Raw genomic sequence first — 21,989 nt, forward strand, 5'->3', positions numbered from 1 at the left:
AGAAAATGTGGGTTGGCCGAGAAAATTGGAAAGAATTGTCGTTGACAGAGTGAACTGGGGCAGCCAGTGATGGTCCTCCAATAAATTGGGTTAAATATTCTGTTATTCACTTGTAATAATGCTATTGAGTAAGGACTGAATTAAAATATTTTACAATGTTGAGGACATAATTGAAATAATCATACTTAATAATTTAAAGTAATCGAACGAAAAATATAATTTTACTTTATCCTCGTAACTGAAAAAAAAAAAAAAAATGGGATTGTGCATGAACATCGAGGAATTTTGTGATTAAAAAACCATAATTTGGTTGGCTAATCTCAATTTTGGAATTATAATCTCACAAAGCACAAGAAATCTTCACCCTTTTCCCAACACCAGAACCATATTGAGACAAACGAATAATCCAAACCCTGTTTTTGATTTGGATCATAAAATCAGACAAAAATAATCCCTTTTTCCCAACATAACCATGTTTAAAAGCAACCAACATTGCCACTAAATTCATAAATTATTAAACTAATTAATTTTAAAACACTCTTTATGCTAAATATATATATATATATATGGTCACCTGTCATCTTTCATGCCTCTCCGGAAAGCTAAAGGTGCCGACAGATCGAGAGCATACAAGAATCCAAAGGAAATAAAAAAAAAAAAAAAAAAAAAAAAAAAAAAATTAATAACGATAATCAAGGAGGTATTTTAATGAACCATATAGTGTGACAACGAATCATAGATCATGGATTGGAAATTGACAACACTATGTTATATTATAAGTTATGGAGGGAAAAAAAAAAGCTTATGATAAAGAGAAATAATTAAATTAATGGTAGATCCAAGTGAATGTATGACCTGTAAATGGGTATGGGGTATATTAATTACAAGAGTTGAAGCCCCTGTGACTCTGTGAGAACACCACCAACCCCATGAACCCAATCCCATCTGTCTATCTAAACTTATTAAAATACCGAAACCTTTTTGTTTTTATTTTCATTCATTACAAACAAATATATTTTTTAATAAACTTTATGCTATTAATATAACATTCAAAAGCATTTCGTGATCAAATTCGTAGCGCTGCAGGGTTTTACCCTTTGCTTCACGGGATGCTTATGAGGTAAGTTATTGAAGATCACATTTTTCAACACTTACTGGTTTTTAATTTTATTTTTACCAAATTTACACAATACTGAGATTAAAATTGAAGCAACCAAATTCAAAAACCCACAAAATTTAATTAACATTTGAATTCTGAGAATTTGATGTTTAGAATGTCAAACAAGCTAGGGGTATTTAATCATTGAATACAAATGGAAAATTGTAGAAATTCTAAGGATGGTGATGAACAAGGCTTATGATATGAAATTATGTACATAAAATTTAAATCTCCAATGAGTAATTGCCCAATTTCGCATAATTATATCCTAATTTCATCTGAAAAAGGACCAATGCATTAATGAAGAACTAAAGGAACAAAAGAGAGAGAAATTCAGAGTATGATAGGCGAAGATGAGAAGAACAAAAGGGTTTGTATTGGATGTGGCCTGAATTGATGGAAAGTTTGAGGCAAAAACAAGCCAATTAAAGGCCCTTCAGTTATGCAGTCAAAATACTCTTAAACATAGCATTGAATACAAGAGAATAATTTCATACATGACATTTACTCTGCTACTCAGATTAATCCTTCTCTAATAATTCAAGCCACCAACTCTTAGAAAAAAAAAACGATGGAATGAAATCTATGGCTGCAGTGAAGACAGATAAAACTGTTAGTTGATCCACGGGCACAGTAAAAGTACAGATCCATAGGCTCTGAAAGCCGCTTCAATTATATATAATAATAATCATATTCATCATCCGAAACCATTGCTTCAAACAAACCTCACACAAATCTGTTTTTGCCTGCTATGGAACATACACATGGGGTCACACCAAACTAATAATAATACTGATAATACACAAAAAGTAAAATTAAATAAACGAAAGCGGTGTTTGAATCCAGACATCAATGGAGAAGAACATTAGCGATTAAATCAAAATGAACCTAAAATGTGATCTAAAGAAAATCGAATGAAAATTGTAAGAAAGAGATGAGGAATGTTACCGATGGCGGTGGAGGATTGATTGCGGAGGCGGAATTTGGTTGGCCCTGTGTGTATCTTCCCACAGCTTTATTGAACCGCAAAAGAAAATGATGAACAAAAGCGCGATTTTAAGAGAGAGAAGAGCGAATCGGGCTCAAGAAGATGCAGTTCAAGAAAGCTGTGGAAGAATACGAACAGAGCCATGGGAATAAAATTAGGGCATCAAACCCTAGAACCAGAAAACGGGAGAGGAGCGGGAAAGAGAGAGTTAGGTTTTGGGGGAAGACGAAGGGCTTCCTATTTATAAGGGGAATAAGAGCGGTTTGCGGTCTGGTTTTTTTTTTTTTTTTTTTTTTTTTTTTTTTTTTTTCTTCTTCTAACTCATCAATCCCGAGAAGAATATTGGGCCTAATTCTGGAGGATTACTCAGCTTTTTTCTTTTATTATTTTTTTAATTTTTTAATTTTTGGATCGGGTTTTTTATTTTTAAATTTTAATTTTAATTTTTATTTTTCTGGTTGCCGGCTGGCTGCCTGTTATGTTGCGCTGGCTAGTTTCGCGGGTAGTGAGCGATATTTTTAATATGGAATTTTAATTTTAAAAAATGAATAAAAATCTCACCAAATTCGCGTGGAACGACGTATGTTTGTTGTAGTATATCATAATTAAACGTGCGGCTGAGATGGCAGTTTTCCGGATCTAACGGTGACGGTTGGCGTTGTGGGGACATGGCGCTCGGTCCCACGATAGATCTGTCCGTTTCGATATTTAAAGTCTATCTTCACGCTCTCTTTTCAGCGCGTGGATACACCATCTGAGATTGAGAGGTGGCCTTAATGACCATCATGATTTCATGTGCTTATATCACTGTGATTGGGCTTCCACTTTTTTTTTTAAATACTTTTAAAAATTTTAATTATTTTATAAGAAATTAATATATTAAATTATTAAGATTGGAATAAAATCCACTCTCCAAATTTTAGAGACCAAAACTATATCCTTAAAAGTAATCAAAACTTTATTTAAATTTTAAATTCAATAATGTAGGAATAATTCATACAAAATGTTTGAACCTATATGTACTTTGATAGGAATTAATAATTCAGGCAAAGGTATATATTGTTTAATTTTTTTTTTTTTTTTTTTTTGATACCAAATATTAAAAATATAGATTTATATTGACTTGCGGTACTATAGTAATCCCTTACACATGTCAGAGGTTTATTTTATATGGCGTCTCTATAAATCACAGGTACATGAATTAATCAAAACAATATGTATAATGAGAATGATCAAGATAAAAACTTATAAAAAAATTAATGTTACTATATGTACTAATAAAGCATGTTACTTGTCGGTGACTTAATCAATAAATTATGTGAGTGAGAACGAATCATGATTAAACGATACTAAAATATAATCCCTTAGGAGAGTGGGGGAGTGCGCGTGATTGATGAATTTGAAGAAGCATGGGTGGGGGAGTAAATACGGAAAAATAAAGGGATGAAAATGAAAATGAAAGGGGAGTGGTGGAGGGAATCACATGGGGTCGACCCCACAGTGGGAACATGTGTGCGTGTGACAGTACACCCCCGTCTTTCCAGGAACGGAGCTCTCTTTGTCGCTCTTCGGACCACTTATATAAATTAATCACCATTTTTCAAATAATACAAAACCAAAAATATTACTTTATAAACATTACATGCTAACAAACCCACCTATTACCGTATCAATTATCTTCATCTTTAGTGTATATATTATCTTTTAATTTTCGATCTACAGATTACAAATTTATAATTTTATTCTAAGTCGAGTATAACTCATTAATTAAGATATAAATCATTGTTAAGGATGAATGGTTCACTCCCACTTTAATATTTTTTAATACGAAAGAAAGAAATAAAAACTCCCTATCATATTTAAAAAAAAGTGTCACAAATTCATTATAATAACCAATTATATCAAATTGATACATGCCATTAATTGGTGCCATATATACGAGTAAAACATTTTTGTCTCTACTTATATGTATCATATATATTTTTAGAGATATCATCCAACATAGAATTGCTCAAAACAAAATGCTTAAGTTTTCTACTCATTCTATCATTAAGATCGTTTTCATTTTGATGTGATATCCATTTATTCATTTCCTTTTTTAATCAGGTGTCGTATCATTAAACATCCTTAAATAATCTTTCGTCGTTATTTTTTGTATTATAGAAATTATAGTTTTGTAAAAATGAAAAAACAAATAATAAAAAGGTGAAAGAGAAAGATGAAAGAAACGTTAGAGGTTAGTGGTGGGATTGCATTAAAATGAAATTAGGTGGCAGCTGGTAGCTGGCCAACACTAACTTAGTCCACTCTAATATTGTGTGTAGCTAATCGCATGCCTTTGTAAATGTTTTGTTTGATTTGATGTCACCGCCATTATTCAACTCCCCCCTTTCTTTTTTCTTTTAATAATGGACCCCTTTAATTTATAACCAAATAATTAAAATAATAATATTAATTATTTATCATTATTATTATTTTTAAAAAGCTTTCTTTCCTTGGAGTGGTTGGTGATGGACATGGACAGCTAATAACTCTTCCATCCCACCTTATTAATCTTGTTTTTTTTTTTTTTTCCAATTTAAACTAATTAATATTCACCCTTCATTTCCATTTTCTTTTTTTTGGCACTTTATCTCCGTAATAATTGCGTCATTACGAAAAAAAACCATAAATTAATAATTATAATAATTAAAATTTTAAATTATCATAAACATATCAATTTATTTCTCTAATATGTTTCCGTAAAAAAAAATTATTAGTTGACTCGCGAATTTTAATTAAAATTAATTTTAGATCTAATGAATATCTATTAACATAAAAATATTTGAAAAAAAAAAAAGAAAGAATTATGGAGTACAATAAAATTTTAATTCTTTTTTAATATTAAGATATTATTATAATGCAAATATTTATTTATTTATTTTATGGAAGACACATCGGCAAATCTCTAGGAATATAGAGGAATAGACGTTTTTTTTTTTTTTTTTTTGTTATTTCATTTATTGATTTCAATTTAGTGCTCAGTACATTTAATAAAATAGGCTACATTGTGCTGTCCAAAAACGAAAAAAATCCTAACGTTTGACTTTGTCCACGACAAAATTAATTAAGCTGATGCTTTTATGGTTGGTGGGAAAATTAAAACTCTTGATAAATATAATTTCTGTTTGGGGAGTAATTTGCGTCATAATACAAAAATTTTATTTTAATTATTTCGAATAAACAAATTAAATTAAAAATATTTATGTAAGTATTTTTTAATAGAGAAAGGGTAAGAAGAGAGGTGATTGGAGGGTTGTGGGTGCGCACGTGTGAAAGTGTGGGGACGGTTGCATGGAAATGCATGTATGTATATATATATAATTATACATCACTGACACTGTCTACCGAACACACATGCATAACAACCGTTGAATTATTTTTATATTTAACCAATAAAAAGAAAAAAGAATTAAAAAAAAAAAAAAAAAAAGAAGAAGAAAAAATTCCTTTTTTCTCGGCTTTCTTTTTGGTTCTTGACAAAATGAGATCACGACGCCCATGGAGGACACACACTCTTCAGCTTTAATTTTGAATGGAGATCATAGTGCTCTCTGCGGCTGCTGACAATTAATTCATTCCATTTTTATTTTATATACATATACGAAAGACTATACTAGTGTCGGGGCACTCGTAGCATTGTCATAAATAAGCTACGACGACGACACATAGCATATACCGCTCTAAGTTATCCCAACGTGTTACACTAGGTTGGGAGAATTTATCTTATATCATTGCATAATGTCTTGTCAGGGTTAACACGAGTTTTTTGAAATCACACGACAAAAAAAAAAAAAATGCAACCATTCCAACGGTAACAAAATACAAAAAACTGCTCTGAATTTTGATATCGCTTCTCTCTCCTATGGATGGTCCCCATCGTCTACCATCGCCGTCGCCATCTATCATCGTTGTCTCTGCTGTGAGTCACCGACGTTATTGTCGTCTTCCCTTCTTTTTCCTCTTCTATCTACTTACTATTTATCTGAATTTTTGAATTTTTTTTATTTTTTACACAAGAATAATGGGAGAAGGAAGAAATGCACAGAGAAGAAGAGCAGAAGACTTGGATCGGTTCGGTTCTAAATCGGGCCCAGCCCAAGTTGAGCCCACTTCTATGTAGTCCATAATATTTGGTGGGCCTTTGTGTTTATGGACCCTGAGGTAGAGAGTTGTGGGCTTTCTGGTCCAGTTAGGAAAAATAAAAAATGGCCCAAAAATCAATTAATTCAACAATATTTTATTAAAAAAAGAAAAATAGAATAATTAAATTAAGGCCGATGGACCTGCCGCGAAGTCCAGTACTCATAAGAAGAAAAAAAAACCCAAAATTAAAAAAAAAAAAAAGAAAAGAAGGAAAGTCTTCTCCGAATCCTTATCTACGAAACTGAGTCCCTCTGCTAAAAACTAAGGTCCAATTAGCTTTCTCGGGTTAGTTTTGAAGCCCAATCTCCGATTCTCTCTCTTTCTCTCTAGTTCGGTGCTTATTTCCAGGCTCCATCGCTTGCCGGACCGGAAAGTCAAGCCAGGGCTAGACCAGACCAGCTCGGGTCTCTGTTCGTGGATCTCATTCGAAACCACGGGTAAAATCCGAGCTCTGTTTCTGACGATTTTGTAATCGATGAAGAATTTTCCTGTTTTCCTTGCCTGTATTCACTTTCAGTTTGATGGAATTTCGTTTTCTGGAGTTGTTAGTTTCGGAATTGTGTTGTGTTGTTTTGTTTTTGTTTCTGGTGATTTCGGGATGGGAAACAATTAAGGTGGAAGTCTTCGTTTCTTCTTCTGTTATTTGTTGGTCCGGAAATGAGGTTTTGTATTCGGTAATTCTGTGTTCAAAATTCAGTGTTTGGTGGGTTTTTCCATTAAAACCTGGGTAGCTGGGCTTGAAATGCCCAAATCTTCTTCAAACCCTAGATCTGAAAACTCGTCTCTTTTCGACTACTACTTCCTAGCCCATCTTAGATATATTTTTTTGTTATTACCCATTTTAGCCTCACGGTTCCTCCATGTGGACTACCGTGATTCGGGTGAAATCTCTCAAGTTTGAATTGTGAAAGTGGCTCTAGGTGGGCCGAATGTCTTTTCATAATAATTTGACCCGATTTTCTTTAGTGGGCCCGGGCTAAGCCCATTATTCGGGTTGGAGTTGGGATTTGTTTCTTGTTTAACCCTTTTTTTTAAAGACCTCTCTCTCTCAAGCCGCCTCTAAAACTGAGCTTGCCGGTTGGGCTTTGGGGACTTTCACAAATCTGATTGATATGACTATTGAGACGGATCTTCTTCGCTTCCCTATGCTTTCTGGGTTTGGGAAAATGGTATTTTTGCCTTTACTTTTGTTTTTTTGGGTTCGAGTCCGTCTTACTAATGTAGCCAATTCAACTCTGCCTGCGCTTGTTTCGTTCGGACCTGGGTTCGAATCCGACTTCCTAACGTGACAAATGGGCACATGGTTTATTTTGTTGTCGTCTCGATTGATTTGATTTGCTTTGTCTATTGAAATAGCGTATTATTCCACTCGCTCGGACTTCAGAGTGGGATTCTATCGATTATGCCTTCGATGCTTCATTGGCTGTGTCTAGTTTATATTGTTCTTACCACCCTATTTAATTCATTTGATAAGGGTAATGTAATAATAAATGGGTTGGAGGGAATGCATTGTGCCCACCTACTTAGATACGAGTTTTCTTGGCAAGCAAATTTTGTTGGCCATGCAATTTGATCCATGACTCGTGTTAAACATATATGGTATCATTTTAACTTGTTCAAATACCCATATTTCTGCTTTAAGAATGAGTGCATTCGATGTTTATTTATTTATTTATGTTTACTTTGCTGCACAGGAAATTGTCTTCCCATACGAAATGGCAACTCCTGATGAAGAAAACATGGCAACTCCGGGCAAAGAGATCGTGTTGGTTCATCATGATGAAGACCATAATATGACAACTCCAAATGGTGAAAACATGATAACTCATGAAGATGAATTAATGGAGACTCCCGATACAGACAAGCTGGGATCACCAGATGAACATAATGAGCTCGCTTTAGTCGAAGTACAGCCTAACAAGAGGAGGAAGAAGAAGTCTATTGTCTGGGAACACTTCACTATAGAGTCTGTGAGTGCTGATTGCAGGCGGGCGTACTGTAAACAATGCAAGCAAAGCTTTGCATATAGTACAGGATCGAAAGTTGCAGGCACTAGCCATTTGAAGAGGCACATTGCTAAAGGAACTTGTACTGCACTTTTGCGTGGTCAGGATAAGAATCAGTTGGTGGCTACATATACCCCACCTTCAAAAGGGACTGTTAGTGATACACCAAAAAGACGGTATCGAACTTCTAGCTCGCCTTATGTTATGTTTGATCAGGATCGTTGCCGTCAAGACATTGCCCGGATGGTCATCATGCATGACTATCCACTTCATATGGTTGAGGATTCTGGATTTGTATCATTTGTCAAAAACCTTCAGCCTCGATTCAACATGTTGAGCTTCAACACTGTTCAAGGGGATTGTGTTGGAACTTATTTAATGGAGAAACAAAATCTAAGTAAGTTTATAGAAGCTATCCCGGGACGTATATGCCTTACCCTTGATATGTGGAGTTCTAGTCGATCAGTAGGTTACGTGTTTATTATGGGTAGTTTTATTGACAGTGAATGGAAGTTGCATAGACGGGTTTTGAATGTTGTAATGGAACAATATCCAGAATCACCTAATGCACTTAGCCATGCCGTTGCTGTATGTCTCTCTGATTGGAGATTAGATGGGAAGTTATTCTCTCTTACGTTTAATCTACAGAATGAAGCTGCCCTTGACAATCTCAGGCTCCTAGTTGCCATTAAGAACCCCCTTATTCTCAATGGTCAATTTTTGGTTGGAAGTTGTATTGCCTGGACTTTAAGCGACATTGCAAAAGATGTATTAGATGCAGGAGAAAATACAATAAGGAAAATTCGGGATAGCGTGAAATACGTGACAACCTCCGATTCTCACGAGGAAAAGTTTTTAGAGCTAAGGCAACAACTTCAAGTGCCAAGTGAGAGAAATCTCTCCCTTGATGATCAAATGCAATGGAATACAACCTATCATATGTTGGTGGCTGCTTCAGAGATGAAAGAAGTATTTTCTTGTTTGGGTACCTCTGATCCTGATTATAAGGAAGCTCCATCAATGGAAGATTGGAAGTTGGTTGAAATTCTCTGCACATACCTGAAACTTCTTTTTGATGCAGCAAACATCCTTACCACCACAACTCACCCAACTGCTATAACCGTCTTTCATGAAGTGTGGAGAATTCATTCGGAGTTGTCTCGGGCAGTAACGAGTGAGGATCCCTTCATAAGCAACCTTAGTAAAAGGATGCTTGAAAAGTTTGATAAATATTGGAAAGATTGTAGCTTAGTCTTGGCAGCTGCTGTAGTGATGGATCCACGGTTCAAGATGAAGCTTGTTGAGTTTAGTTTCACCAAAGTCTATGGTGAAGAAGCTCCTGCATACATTAAGGTTGTTGATGATGGAATTCATGAGCTCTTTGATGAGTATGTGGCACTGCCTCTACCCTTAACCCCAACCTATGCCGAAGATGGAGGTGCTGATGGTAATATGAAGGCAGAAGATTCCCAGGGAAATCTTCTGTCAGACAATGGATTTACAGATTTTGATGTCTACATCATGGAGACGACTAGCCATCAAACGAAATCAGAGCTCGATCGGTATTTGGAAGATTCTTTGTTACCCCGTGTGCAAGATTTCGATCTATTGGGATGGTGGAAATTGAACAAGTTCAAGTATCCTACTCTTTCAAAGATGGCTCGTGATATCTTGTCTATTCCAGTTTCTTCACTTCCTCCCGACTCTGTATTTATAACCAAAAGGAAGAAATTGGATCCGTATCGAAGCTCCTTGCGTCCCGAGACGGTGGAAGCGATGATATGTTCCAAGGACTGGATGCAGTCTGGATTAACCGAAGTGTCTAATGCCCTGGTAAGAATGGAATATTAGTCTTTGTTTAGGTCTGTTTAGCTTTTGTTCATAAGTTGCTATGTGACATCTCTCTTTAGGTTCTACTTTGGTATTAGGTTAACAGTTCTTGTACCATTTAAGGCAATTGTAATTCATCCTTGAAACTAGATTCTAGAAAATAGTTTTAACTCTGTGATCATATGTACTACTTTCTAGGAATCGTTCGGTACACCTTGTTCAAGAATTGCCGTAAATTATTGAGCTAATGTTGTCTTATATGTATATCACATGCTTCATACATTTCTCATTTGGCGTCTTATGGAATTCATATGTCGAACTACGGGACATGGAGTTAAAAAAAAAACGTTTTTACATCTCACCATGTTTGAATTTCGACCTCCATAATTATGATATTATGATATTATATTACATCTCACCATGGTCTAGGATGAATTTAGTTGATCTTTTTTTGGAGGAACAAATGATGATACAGAAAACCTATCACATCAGTTCGATGATCACTTGCCGTTCACGGATTAGCTGTACCCACACCTACCTTTTCTTTTTTGGATCAATATAAGCAATATAACTCAAGAATCCCATCGTTTGAGGCACTAGAAAGGTTCTTCATGTTCGATTATGTTTAGGTCAGGATTGCTGTTAATAAAAAATGTGGCCCATGGATAAAGAGAGAGCAATTAAGAAAACTAGTTCACTTAAATAGTATCCCGTTAGTAACTTAATATTTCTATTATTTTAAGGAAAAAGGTTCCCAAAGTTGTCTAATTATTGATAAAATAACATAAGAAAGTTATTTAGAATCAATTCGGCACCAAATACTTCACGACTCCATCCCAAAACAGAGGCAGACGGCAGAGTTTTGTCATGGTCGAAAGGAATCCTATAACCGGCTGCCAATGATACGATCGGTAACAAAACAATACAGCGAAAATATTCATAACTCTATTTTAACGTCGTGAACTTTGAGTTCGCCTTCAGGCATTTTGTCAATTCCGAAAGTCACCAAACCGGACTCAGAATCATAACCAAATTCAACAACGCTTGAATCCACCGTGCACCGCCGTGGCTTTGCCGACGAGTACGCTCCAAACCGCCCACGCCCTTTCACTTCCAAGTGAACAATTCCGCCGTCAACCTCCTCAGCCCCACCTTTTACTTCGTATTTCAACCCTTCAATTGCACCACCGGCGTTGAACATATCAATGAGTCCAATGGGAGCGAAACTGAAGCCAGGGGCCAAAAGCTTGATCGGTGTAATGGTGAAGATGTCGAACTCAAGGACTTTAAGAGAAACGGGGAGTGCTGAATTGTAAGGTAGATTGATGAGGTCGCCGGAGCGGTAGCAGTAGAAGGCGCAGTCGCCATTCCAGCCCGGATCCGCTGCGGCTTCAGAAATGTGATGAACATCACGTCCTTTGACGTAACCAGAGATGGCGTCGGAGTTGGTGTCGTGGAAAGTGTTCCTTCTTTCTTGGCTGTTCCAGGCGGCCCCTTGGCAATTGTAGATGCCGATGACGCCAGTGTGCTTGTTCAAATTCCATATCTTTAGCAAGCTGAAAGTGGTACGAAAGACCAAAGTCAAATTCTGGTGAGAAAATGCCGCAAAAAGCGAAGAAAAGAACAAACTATTGAATGATATCCCTACTTTTTTTTTCTCTTAATACATTCTAAAGCCGCCAACATCATTATCTCGAAGGCATAAAAACAGCCACCAAACACCATGAAATTGTGGGTTCCATTCCCATAAAGTGAAGGGGGAAAGAGAGGAAGTCAAATCCAAAACAAAAACACTCACCTAACGCCGTCTCGTGCTGGATCTGAGAATAAACAGTCCCTCGTTGGCCGCCCGGGCAAGCGTGCTCTGAGCACCGAGCCATCAGGCAACACTAGTTTCTTTAGAAGCTCGAAATTGTGCTTCCCCGGGGCATCACTGATGGCAAAAAGCAAGTAAAATCAAGATTAACATGTTTGAAAGTTTAAATTCGATCCTGAACTTTATAGTTTTGCACATAAAAAAGTTCAAATAGTTACCTAAGCTTTTTTATTTTTGGTTTTTTTCCAACAAATGCATAGTCAAACTTTGACAAATGAAGAATATAATCGATGCTTTATCGATTCTGCCGTATCAATAATGCTACCTCAAATTTTATAAGTTCGTGTCCAACATCTCTAAACTTTATTAAAGAATGTAATAGATTCGAATGTAATAGATTCGTCATGATAAAGCTCCCCAAAAGATTATGTCTAACTTTACCACTTAAATGGTCCTTGTGTTTAATATAGATATGATTCCTATTATTAACTCATATTGGTTAGCTCAACTCGAGCACTTTTAAGCAGGGATCCTTTTCTAGATTAAAAGTTTGACAAGATTATAATGATTTAACAAATTGTAAAGTATGTTTTGGCTTAACCAGTGAGACACCAACTTCACTACTTCATGGATCTCCTCAAAACCTAAGAAATTTATGAACTCATGAAAAGAATTTGCGGCAGAAAGAAAGTATACTTAACTTCAAATCTCAATAAATTGAACAAATTGACCAAAGACGAGTGATGGTCTAACCTGACATAAACAGGGCCACCGCTAATGGCCCTAGCGGAAGCGTGGTACTCGGCGGCGGGATGAAGGGAATGGAACATGTCCCAATCAGGCTGCATAATCTCCCCAAGAAAAACGCTGTTGTAAGCCACTGCTGCGATGTGGATCGTGTGGGACACCGGATCTCGCGGGTAGAAATCATCGGAAGCTCTCACAACCGCCGTCTGTTTCGCACTGAAATTAAACGCAACCACAAACCAAAGACGTTTCACTACATTTTGCCCAAATCTTAAGCAAATCGAAACAAAATTTCAACAAGAAATTGAGAGTTTCTGTTTACTAACCAGTAAAGTGCATCTGTATTGTGGCTCATACACGCAATGATGTCGTTGTCTGCAAAATTTTTGGCCACCGACGCGTCCAGAGCCTGGTGATACTGCCGAGTCAACTCCACTCGGCCACCGAACCCAGCGCCTAGAGTCTCCAATATGCACTGTACGTCCACTTTGACTCCGTCGATTCCGGCGGAGGCGAGATAACTATGGAGTTCATTGTAAAATTTGAAAATGTTCTTAGGGTTCACCAACCCCAATCCTTGCAGAGCCAATGCGTCGTTTTTCCATGTTGGCTCATTCTCAGTAACGCCTTTCGATACGTTTGGATACTGCATCAACGATCCGTAGTCCTCCATATCCTTAACGCCTGTGCGAAGTCCTCCCCAATACCCGGTAATCGCGTGCCATACGTACACATACTTCAGTCCGTACTTGTTCTTGGCGATCTTCGCGATGTTCTTGATCCCTTCCGTCGGATTCTCCTTGTTCTGGAACTTCGAGTTCTCTCTGATTCCCGTCAGTCTCTGCAATGGCGGCTGCTTCGGCTTTGTTTCCCCTTCTTCCTCGTTCTCCTCCTGCGGATCACCGCCCACCGATTGCCAACCGTCGTCGATAATGACGAACTTCGGCGGCGTATCGCTGGAGGAGAGAGACTCCAGTCCCGCTTCGACGCCGTCTTGAGTAACCTCCTGGTAGAAGGCGTCCCATGTACACCAACCGAAATAGTCAATTATTGCAGGCAGTTTCTTCTCTTGCCGCAATCGAAAAGTCTTGAGGTGGAGTTTAACGGCTCTGACCGCGTCGGCGATCGCGTCAAACGGATCGGTTCCGGCGTGGATGAACAATGAGTGCGTAAACGACGACGCTTTGGTGTCTGCATCACCACTTTCTAGGCAAAGCTCGAGCTCGTCCTGTCCGTTGCCTTGAAGACAGGCACGGAACGAACCTTCGATCAGAGGGAGAAAAACTGTGTATATGATCTGATTCTCTTCGTTTCCATCGTCCGATTCGAGGTGGGACCCATCCTTCGTCTCCAGTAACAGAAATTGCGTCTCTAATGGAATCTCCTTCCCTTTGTCGCCCATTTTCTGGGCCATCCACCACAACTTGAACCGGAAACATGCCATGAACCGGACATCCCGTAAGGTTCCCAACGGAACCACCTGACGACTCTGCTCCTCCTCAAAAACCGCCCCAAGGAATACTCCTTCTACCGGTCCGGACGACGAACCGGACGTCGCGATTACATTATCCGGTACTCCCGTCAGGATCGTCCGGTCTTTCACGATGAGCTTCCGGTCGGAGATCCGGATAGCCGGTTTGATCGTCATTACTCCTGTTAATAAATCTCCTTCTAGTTCTTTTTCGTTCGAGTTTCTAGTTTGATTATTCGCCTCGCGTTTCTACATTTTCAGATTTGTACCGTCCAATATCAGATTACAGATGGTATGAGAAATCCGAAAATAGAGACTTAAATTCGTTTATCCATATCCAAATTAGTTCAGAGTTCATTTAATTAGTTTACCTTGAATGCTTCCACCGACAATCGCCGGCGCCTCGAAGATGTGCAAATTCTAAGATATGAAAACAAATGGAAAAATCATCATCAGTTTGAGAGACACGATTTTCTCCGGAAACAAACATCGAAACAAACAGAAACAGAAGAAAATACGGAAAATATAATACCAGAAGCAGAGTCGTTCTTCCTTACTCTCAGCAAACTGAAATCAGAAGAAATCAACGACGGGAATGCAGATAAACGAAAGAAACGAGACGTATTTATAGTGAGAAATGGCGAATTAAACAACGAACGATTTAACGCCATGGCTAGCGACGTCCTTCTTGTTCTAAACCTTTTCGTCTTCCAATGAGCTTACGTTTATTCTTTTTTACAGAGTCATCCAACGGCACAGAAATATCCGCCCTGGTTAATCGGTCACTTCAACGGCCGATGAGAAAGCCACGTTGATCCATGTTTCTCCAATAGAAGATCTGGATCCTTTAGAACACAATCCGCTAAAGTCACTGGGGGTTCACAGGTATTTCCGTCAAACCATACGCGAATCACGACACGTGGATTAAGCTAAGAACGTGGGATTCTGAATTTAACTAACGGCCTCTCACACGTGTTACTATGTGCTTGGTTGAGCCAATTAGTGTATTTTACTGTCGTGTTAATCGTTATCCATGTGCAATAATTAAATGTGCTGACCTGTCTCCACATACTCAATTTTTGTCGTCTTTTTTTGACAAAATTATGACCGTAGATCGTATTGCCATTCGTGATTACCACGTCACAGGTCATTTAAGATATTTTACTCATCAGAAAATTTTCTTTAAAACTAATTTAAATTTCAAACAAAAATACGTAAATTATTTATTATTATTTTTTAAATAACATGAAAGACAAATTTAATTATATATTTGATTAAGAGATTATAAATTTGAATTTATTAGCTAAATAAAAAATAAAATTTAGAGTGAAAAAGTAAAAAAAAAAATGTAATAATTTTTAAAAAAATATTCCAAAAAACAGGCCGACACCAAACTTTGTCACATATGTCGTAGTTTCTATGGGAGTATACGAGTTGGGTAATTATCAAATTAAAAAATAGCCATTGTTTTTTCCTTTATTTTCATCTAAGCAACAGAAAAGTGACTGTGACATTTAACAAACCAATAAAATATTTTCATATAATAAGGTGAAAATTTTCTAATTTTTATATATAATAAGGTGAAAATGCATATGACTAAGCAGCCACGGTTTATGAGCCAAATGGCCACTACCTAATTTATAAAATTCATGCGTGGTCCATGCACGTGGTTGCTCACACGTGCACGGCTAATTGTGGTTGGAAATTTTTGTACTTATTTTAATTTTTTTAATATTAAATACTAGTTATGCTAGTGCATATTTGTACAATAAGACTAAACTGAAGAGTTTATTTTATAGAGTTACAAATAATTGAACATTTTAAATAATTTTAAATTAATTGGGTGACTATATGATTGTGATGTATGTTTTATATAAAATGTTTTTGGTCTCTTTCGATGTCGGCTAGATAATAAAATTATTTATAGACAGTGAAAAAAGTTAGACGATTGAATTTATAATATTAATAATTGTCTAAATCAAAATGACTTGGATCACCTTCCAACAAAATTATGAATGATTGATTTTTTTTAATGTAAACCAAAATTCAATTTTAGTTTGTAGAGTAAGTGATGATTAACTTAAAAGCGAAAAAAAATTATCAAATTATAAACTTGAGTTGTTAATTAAAAACTATAAATTAAAAAAATATTTAACAATTCAAGTGAAAATTGGTCACGTTTTAAATATTAAATTCGAATAATTTAAATGTTTGTTTATCTATTTATTGAGATTACGATTTTATTTTTAAATGCAACTTTTTTATTATTAAAAAATTATTGAAAAAATTAAAATTTCCTTTCTGTCCCTATGTTTTCGATATAATTATTTAAAAAAAAATTAGGAAGATTTATATTTTTAAGTAAAGGAATAATATGAAAAGTCATTTCATTTAACTAAAAAAACATAAACTGTCGTGTCAATAAAAGAGATTTTTTAATAACTTGTTTGAAAAAACTACAGCCAAATCATGAATTTTATGAAAGTTTTTTAAATTATTTGTTTTTTTATTATTATTCGTTAATTTTTTTTTTTTTCTCAACTTTTATTTTTCACTTTTCTATTTTTTTTTTAATGTTTTTTATTCCTTTTTAAATATGATTTTTTTTTCTTTCAATTATTTGTGTTTTAACATTGTTTTCCTCTATTTTATAACTCTTTCTTCTATTATTTGTATTTTGTCTTTGGTTTTATCAAATCATTTTTAGTTATTTATTTTTTATTTTATTTTCCAATATATAAAAATTATTTTTATCTATCAAATATTTAATATATAACAGAAACGAAAGGAGAAGACAATAAATTATAATAGATATATTTTAGGTTGGAAAAAGTGAAATAAATCAATTATATCTAATTTTTTAGATATAACATGCCATACTAATTATTTGCTATTACAAGTTGGCACAGTTTTATTGAAATTATTTATTTGATAATAATTATTAATATTCATGGTTAAATAAATTCAATACTCTAAAATTTAAGGTAGGTTGTTTATGATATACTTAAAGTTACAGTTATTTAATAATTTTGACTTAATAAAAATAATCTAACTAACGTTAATTAAATAATTTTATAGAAGTAATTAAATAAAATAAAAATATTATTTATTTATTTATATGAAATTCTAACATTATTTTATTCACATAGTTATTTAATTCTAGATTTTAATGATGGGAAGCATATTATGGGAATATACTTTTTACCATTTCTGAATATTTATAGTTTTATTTTATTTTCAAATAAAACCAATACTCTTATTTTCTTATGCATATGAAATATAAGATTAAATCTCATATATCTATGACACGTATTTTATGTTAGTTGAATTATATTCTTGTGAACAATGCTCTAAAATTTGGTTGTATCAATCATCATTAAATTTTTAAGGTAAATAAATAGTTATAAATTTGATTAACAAATATTTACTTTTTAGAAAATATCATTCACTCACCTAATCTCTCTGAAAAAAATCAATGGTTAGGTAACAGTAATTTTCAATACTTTACTTTTTCTTTTTCACTAGGGCATGGTTAAAACAGTAATTTTTTGAAGGATGGTTGAACTTGGAAGCGAAGAAAAGCCGAAGGTGAGGGGTAAGGCTAAGCCAATGGTGATGGAACGGTGACGTTTCTTGGGTTAAAGGAAGTTGGTCCGTCGGCAGTTAAAAAAAAATGTTCAAAGTGTGGGTCCCACTCTCAGACAAGTGGGTGACAAGTGGTTAACAGTGAGTGAATTACTCAACCATTTTTTTGAAAAAGTAAAAAGTACTTTCCGTCTTAAGACTTTATATTGCGGACCATCGTACCTTTCCTAAGACTCGGTTGTCGGGTAGTGGGCTGAAAAGCTAACAAAAAAGGCCCACTACTCAACCCTGGGCCTTCCAGCCCATTATCACACTTTTGGTGGCGGCCGTCGGCCGCGAAGTCTCCGGCGGGAACCTTTTATTTGCTGCCCAAAAGCCTTTTGTGCTGATGGGAATCCACCATAATCGTGAGTCATCCAACAGGTATGTCTATGTCTTGTTCAAATTGGGTTGAATAAATTTTTTGGATCAAGGGGAGTTAATTAGACGACGGGTAATTCAATCCTCTATTTTCGAGTTTAATTTTTTTAAGAAAATTTTTAAACGACAAAAATTGTTGTTATTGCATATTAAAAAAAGACAACTTTCGACTGGTGGGGTAGATGACGATGAGCTAAACTATAGACATATACAGGATTGCTGGTGTAAGTAAATTTACCTGCCTCACAAACCGAAGATATAGTGAGAAGATATGGCTTGTGATTTTGCGAAGTGGCACGATAGCAGACAACAAGACAACTTTTATATATATATATATATATATATATATATATATATATATATATCAACTTCTCCTTACCCAAAGTTATATACTGTGAGCCGTTGTTATTTCTCTCTTGTTGGCTTATATAACGTCTCTTCCAAAAATCTATTTTTCGAAAATTTCTCTCTGCCCTCGTTTTCTAAAACCTTATCTTAAAATCGAAGCCAGAGGCTTGAGCATAAGTCGTTTGACCGTAGGTGATGCAATAACGAATTGGCTTAACTCACTTGTCGTTGGAAAGCGAGTGCCGCACAATCGCAAGTCCGCTACCATCAAAAGTGCGATTGTGACAAGTGGTTATATATATATATATATATATATATATATATATTTTTTTTTTTCAATTCGGATTGGGACACACTGGTCTTAAGCATACTAAACTTGCAGTAGACCCGACCCATTTGCTCCCTATAAAACAAAATCTAACCTTACATTATAACCTATCTAACCCAGCTCAACACCGATGCTTCAGGTTGGGTCGGTTTGAGTTGTCGATTTCATTGTATATCCCTATTTTGCACTTTAATATACGTAAACTTGTAGAAAAAAAAATTAAAAAGCTTATAGACAATCTATAAAGTAAAGTGTAGTAAAGTGTAGATAGCCGATTTTTATATGTATATTGATAGTAATACATTTTTTTTTTTTTTACTTTTCTATAAAAGTTAAACGTCCTAATGTTATTTTCAAAATTTTATGGATAAAAATTATGGTAATAATTTTTTTTATTTTTTTCATAAAAAAGTTAAGGAATGTTAATATTTTTTTTTTTTATATTTAAAAATATTTTTAAAACACGTGACAAATGACCAAATTGAACCGAAGTATATCAATTGTATTCCCGCCATCGGGCCATTCGGACGCGTTTTGGCGCGAAATTTCGGGATTTCATTCTTTTCTTCTTCCTCTTTCAACTGAGTATCTTCTTTTATCCACCGTTCTTCATTTTGCAGCAATGTCCGTCATCTGAAACCGTGTCGAAGAAATTAATACGCTGAATTGTTTCTGGAGTTAAAGCAAACAGCCACTTGTCTACTCAACTCATTTACAACTCCAACAGGTTTCTAATGCTAATCATACTTCAATCGAGGCCGCAGCGCAATCTTAGACATAGAAATGTAAGGATTACTTCGATTCATACTTTTCATTGGTTGACTGCTTTCTTCGAGTTACTGAGTTGCAGTTCTTTTTCCCTCTTATTTAAACTCGGTTCAGCTGTTTATCGAGATTGCGAGTATCACGTAGTTGATTTAACTATAATTTTTGGGCCTATTACTTACTTGCTTTCAATAGGCTGATTTCCTGGAAGCGTTCCTCTGTTAAGGAATGAGTGAATTGAATGGGTGGTTTATCTTGCGCCTACCATTATCATTATAGGGTATCTTCTCAAGTATGAACAAAATGAGTTCACGGAATCACTATGAACACATTGCACTGTACTTTGTTCAATATATTGTATCATTAATCATAAAGCAGGTTCACAATATCTCCTCCGCTAGTTTTGTCCAAGGTACTCATTGATCTGTTTCTATTGCCTTGAATGTTTGAACTGTTTCTATTGCTTTGAACACAATGGAATCCTGCAGCAATGAGAATAGGATTTTCCCATATGATGCATGCCAAAGGTCATTTAAATCTGTCTTAGAAGAAGTCCAATTAGAGCTAGAAAAAGCTGTCTGCTAATTATGATGATGTATTGTATAGTTTGAGGAAAATTTTATGGTTTTTAAGATCTGTCTTAACATGTAAGTGCTGATTTGCCTATTCAGCATCATTTGCATCCTGCTATCCTTCCCTTGCTGTCACCAACGAGTTAGAACGCACTACTAGCAGATATTATCTACTTTAGTTCGTTACGTATAGCTGTTAGTTTCACGATTTTAAAACGCGTCTGTTAAAGAGAAGTTTCCACACCCTTATAAAGTATGTTTCATTCCTCTGAATCTCACAATTTTGTATTAGTCCAAGCTCACCACTAGCAAATATTGTCCACTTTGACCAGTTACGTATTACCTTCAGCCTTATGGTTTTAAAATACATCTACTAGGGAGAGGTTAAACACCCTTATAAGAAATGTTTCGTTTCATTCTCCAACTGACGTAGGATCTCACACTTATGATATTTAATTGGACTTCAAGGAAATAGACGGAGTCCAATCAGTCAATCACATCAGCTATGCACAAGTTCTTGGTAATATCTCACATGGACAAGGTATCACCTCTTTTTTATTCAGTTGTAATGTACGCTTTAGTTGCAGTACGGTTTTCTTTGACAATATGTTTCGACAGATTGCATTCCAAAGGAAATGCACGAATATTTTGAAATTGAATTTTCTTCATTTATACCTCCAGATACTCTTCTTGCAGCTATTAAATTATGTATAAAAACAGTGTTCAAATAACCTAGAGACATGGATTGCAATAGCAAAGGGTTTGATGGAGAGCAGGAATTTTTTCCCGTTGAAAACCAAGTCAGAGACGGCAGGGGTGAATGGCATATGCCATCTCCTCTCCTAATCCTTTTGTTGTATGCTCTTTTAAAAACTTGTGTGGCTCTCCACTGGAAAAGTTTGAGCTTGAATCTGCTGTCCAAGTTTGGAAGCCGTTTTATACTTCTGTGAACATATTGCAGCTTGAGAATTCCTCAAGTATCAGTTTCACTGAGGATTTGGCTTGTTAAGCAGATGCCTCAATCAAAACTTCAAAAGAGATAGTTTGTAATAGCTAAATCTACCGGATATGGTTCGTTTTGGACCGTTACATATTATCGTCAGCCTCACAGTTTTATAACGCGTCTTTTAAGGAGAGGTTTTCGCATTCCTATAAGAGCGTTTGTTTGCCTGTCAAACCGATGTGGGATCGCACAGTGATGGGCGTGAACTGTTATATGGTTGCAGGCTTGTTGGCTGTTGAACAATGCCCTGTAATAAAACGAGCACAGGACTCTCTAGAGTGGGTAATGATTCAGAGGAGAGACAGGGCACCCAAACTCCTAAAGACCAAATCTAATGGCAAAAGCACACAAACTAAGCAATTTTGTAAATGGATTGCCTTTCTCAGTTAGCATTCGCTTCGTATAATAGCTGCTGACATAAGTATCCTGTCTTTTACGGCATGCTTGGTAATTATTTACTACATGTTTAGTGTTTGACCCCGCATTCGCAGATAATGAATGTACAGAACAAAATTAATTTTATATTACCATTTCTGTGCCTCTCTTGTTAATTAATTGGTTTTTGTAATGAAACTTAATTAATTACTCAATCATCAATTGTAGATTCAACCAAGTTTTAGCTCAAGACTGAAATGAAAATTAAATTTGATCCCCTATTTATTAATTTACCAAAATTTAACGATGAATTAAATAGAAAATTCGTAAATTTGAATGGTCATAGGGCGGGACGAGGTAGAGATAGCTTTTCCATCTCCATTCCAGCCCG

General features: G+C 35.5%; 2 protein-coding genes and 2 long non-coding RNA genes across 6 annotated transcripts; 2 read left to right on the forward strand and 2 right to left on the reverse strand.

Moving 5' to 3' along the window:
- Window positions 1-1,513: 1,513 nt before the first annotated feature.
- Window positions 1,514-2,457, reverse strand: LOC111793747 (uncharacterized). The gene is made up of 2 exons (XR_002814972.2): window positions 2,108-2,457; window positions 1,514-1,905 (listed from the first exon to the last, which is right to left on the reverse strand). It is a non-coding gene; the product is annotated as an uncharacterized LOC111793747 (long non-coding RNA).
- A 4,035-nt stretch (window positions 2,458-6,492) lies between these two features.
- On the forward strand, window positions 6,493-10,432 carry LOC111793585 (zinc finger BED domain-containing protein DAYSLEEPER). Of its 2 annotated transcripts, none has more exons than XM_023675536.2 (2): window positions 6,493-6,769; window positions 8,027-10,432. In XM_023675536.2, exon 2 carries the CDS (start codon window positions 8,048-8,050, stop codon window positions 10,187-10,189), a length of 2,142 nt encoding a protein of 713 aa, XP_023531304.1. In that variant the 5' UTR covers window positions 6,493-6,769; window positions 8,027-8,047; the 3' UTR covers window positions 10,190-10,432. The 2 variants fall into 2 exon arrangements, with proteins under 2 accessions (XP_023531304.1, XP_023531303.1); XM_023675535.2 differs by lacking the exon at window positions 6,493-6,769 and adding an exon at window positions 7,349-7,501.
- Window positions 10,433-10,861: 429 nt separating this feature from the next.
- On the reverse strand, window positions 10,862-14,827 carry LOC111792975 (putative galactinol--sucrose galactosyltransferase 6). Of its 2 annotated transcripts, XM_023674614.2 has the most exons (6): window positions 14,735-14,827; window positions 14,574-14,622; window positions 13,058-14,451; window positions 12,738-12,947; window positions 11,967-12,101; window positions 10,862-11,724 (listed from the first exon to the last, which is right to left on the reverse strand). In XM_023674614.2, the coding sequence occupies exons 3-6, from the start codon at window positions 14,377-14,379 to the stop codon at window positions 11,106-11,108; spliced, it is 2,286 nt and encodes a 761-aa protein (XP_023530382.1). In that variant the 5' UTR covers window positions 14,380-14,451; window positions 14,574-14,622; window positions 14,735-14,827; the 3' UTR covers window positions 10,862-11,105. The 2 variants fall into 2 exon arrangements, with proteins under 2 accessions (XP_023530382.1, XP_023530380.2); XM_023674612.2 differs by lacking the exon at window positions 14,735-14,827 and having other exon boundaries at window positions 14,574-14,629.
- Window positions 14,828-18,035: 3,208 nt separating this feature from the next.
- On the forward strand, window positions 18,036-21,763 carry LOC111793732 (uncharacterized). Its single transcript, XR_015420587.1, has 2 exons — window positions 18,036-18,210; window positions 19,504-21,763. It is a non-coding gene; the product is annotated as an uncharacterized LOC111793732 (long non-coding RNA).
- The last annotated feature ends 226 nt before the right edge of the window (window positions 21,764-21,989 follow it).

Source organism: Cucurbita pepo, chromosome 4 (genome assembly GCF_057944985.1).
Source record: "Cucurbita pepo subsp. pepo isolate OVF chromosome 4, ASM5794498v1, whole genome shotgun sequence".
Classification (NCBI taxonomy): Eukaryota; Viridiplantae; Streptophyta; class Magnoliopsida; order Cucurbitales; family Cucurbitaceae; genus Cucurbita; species Cucurbita pepo.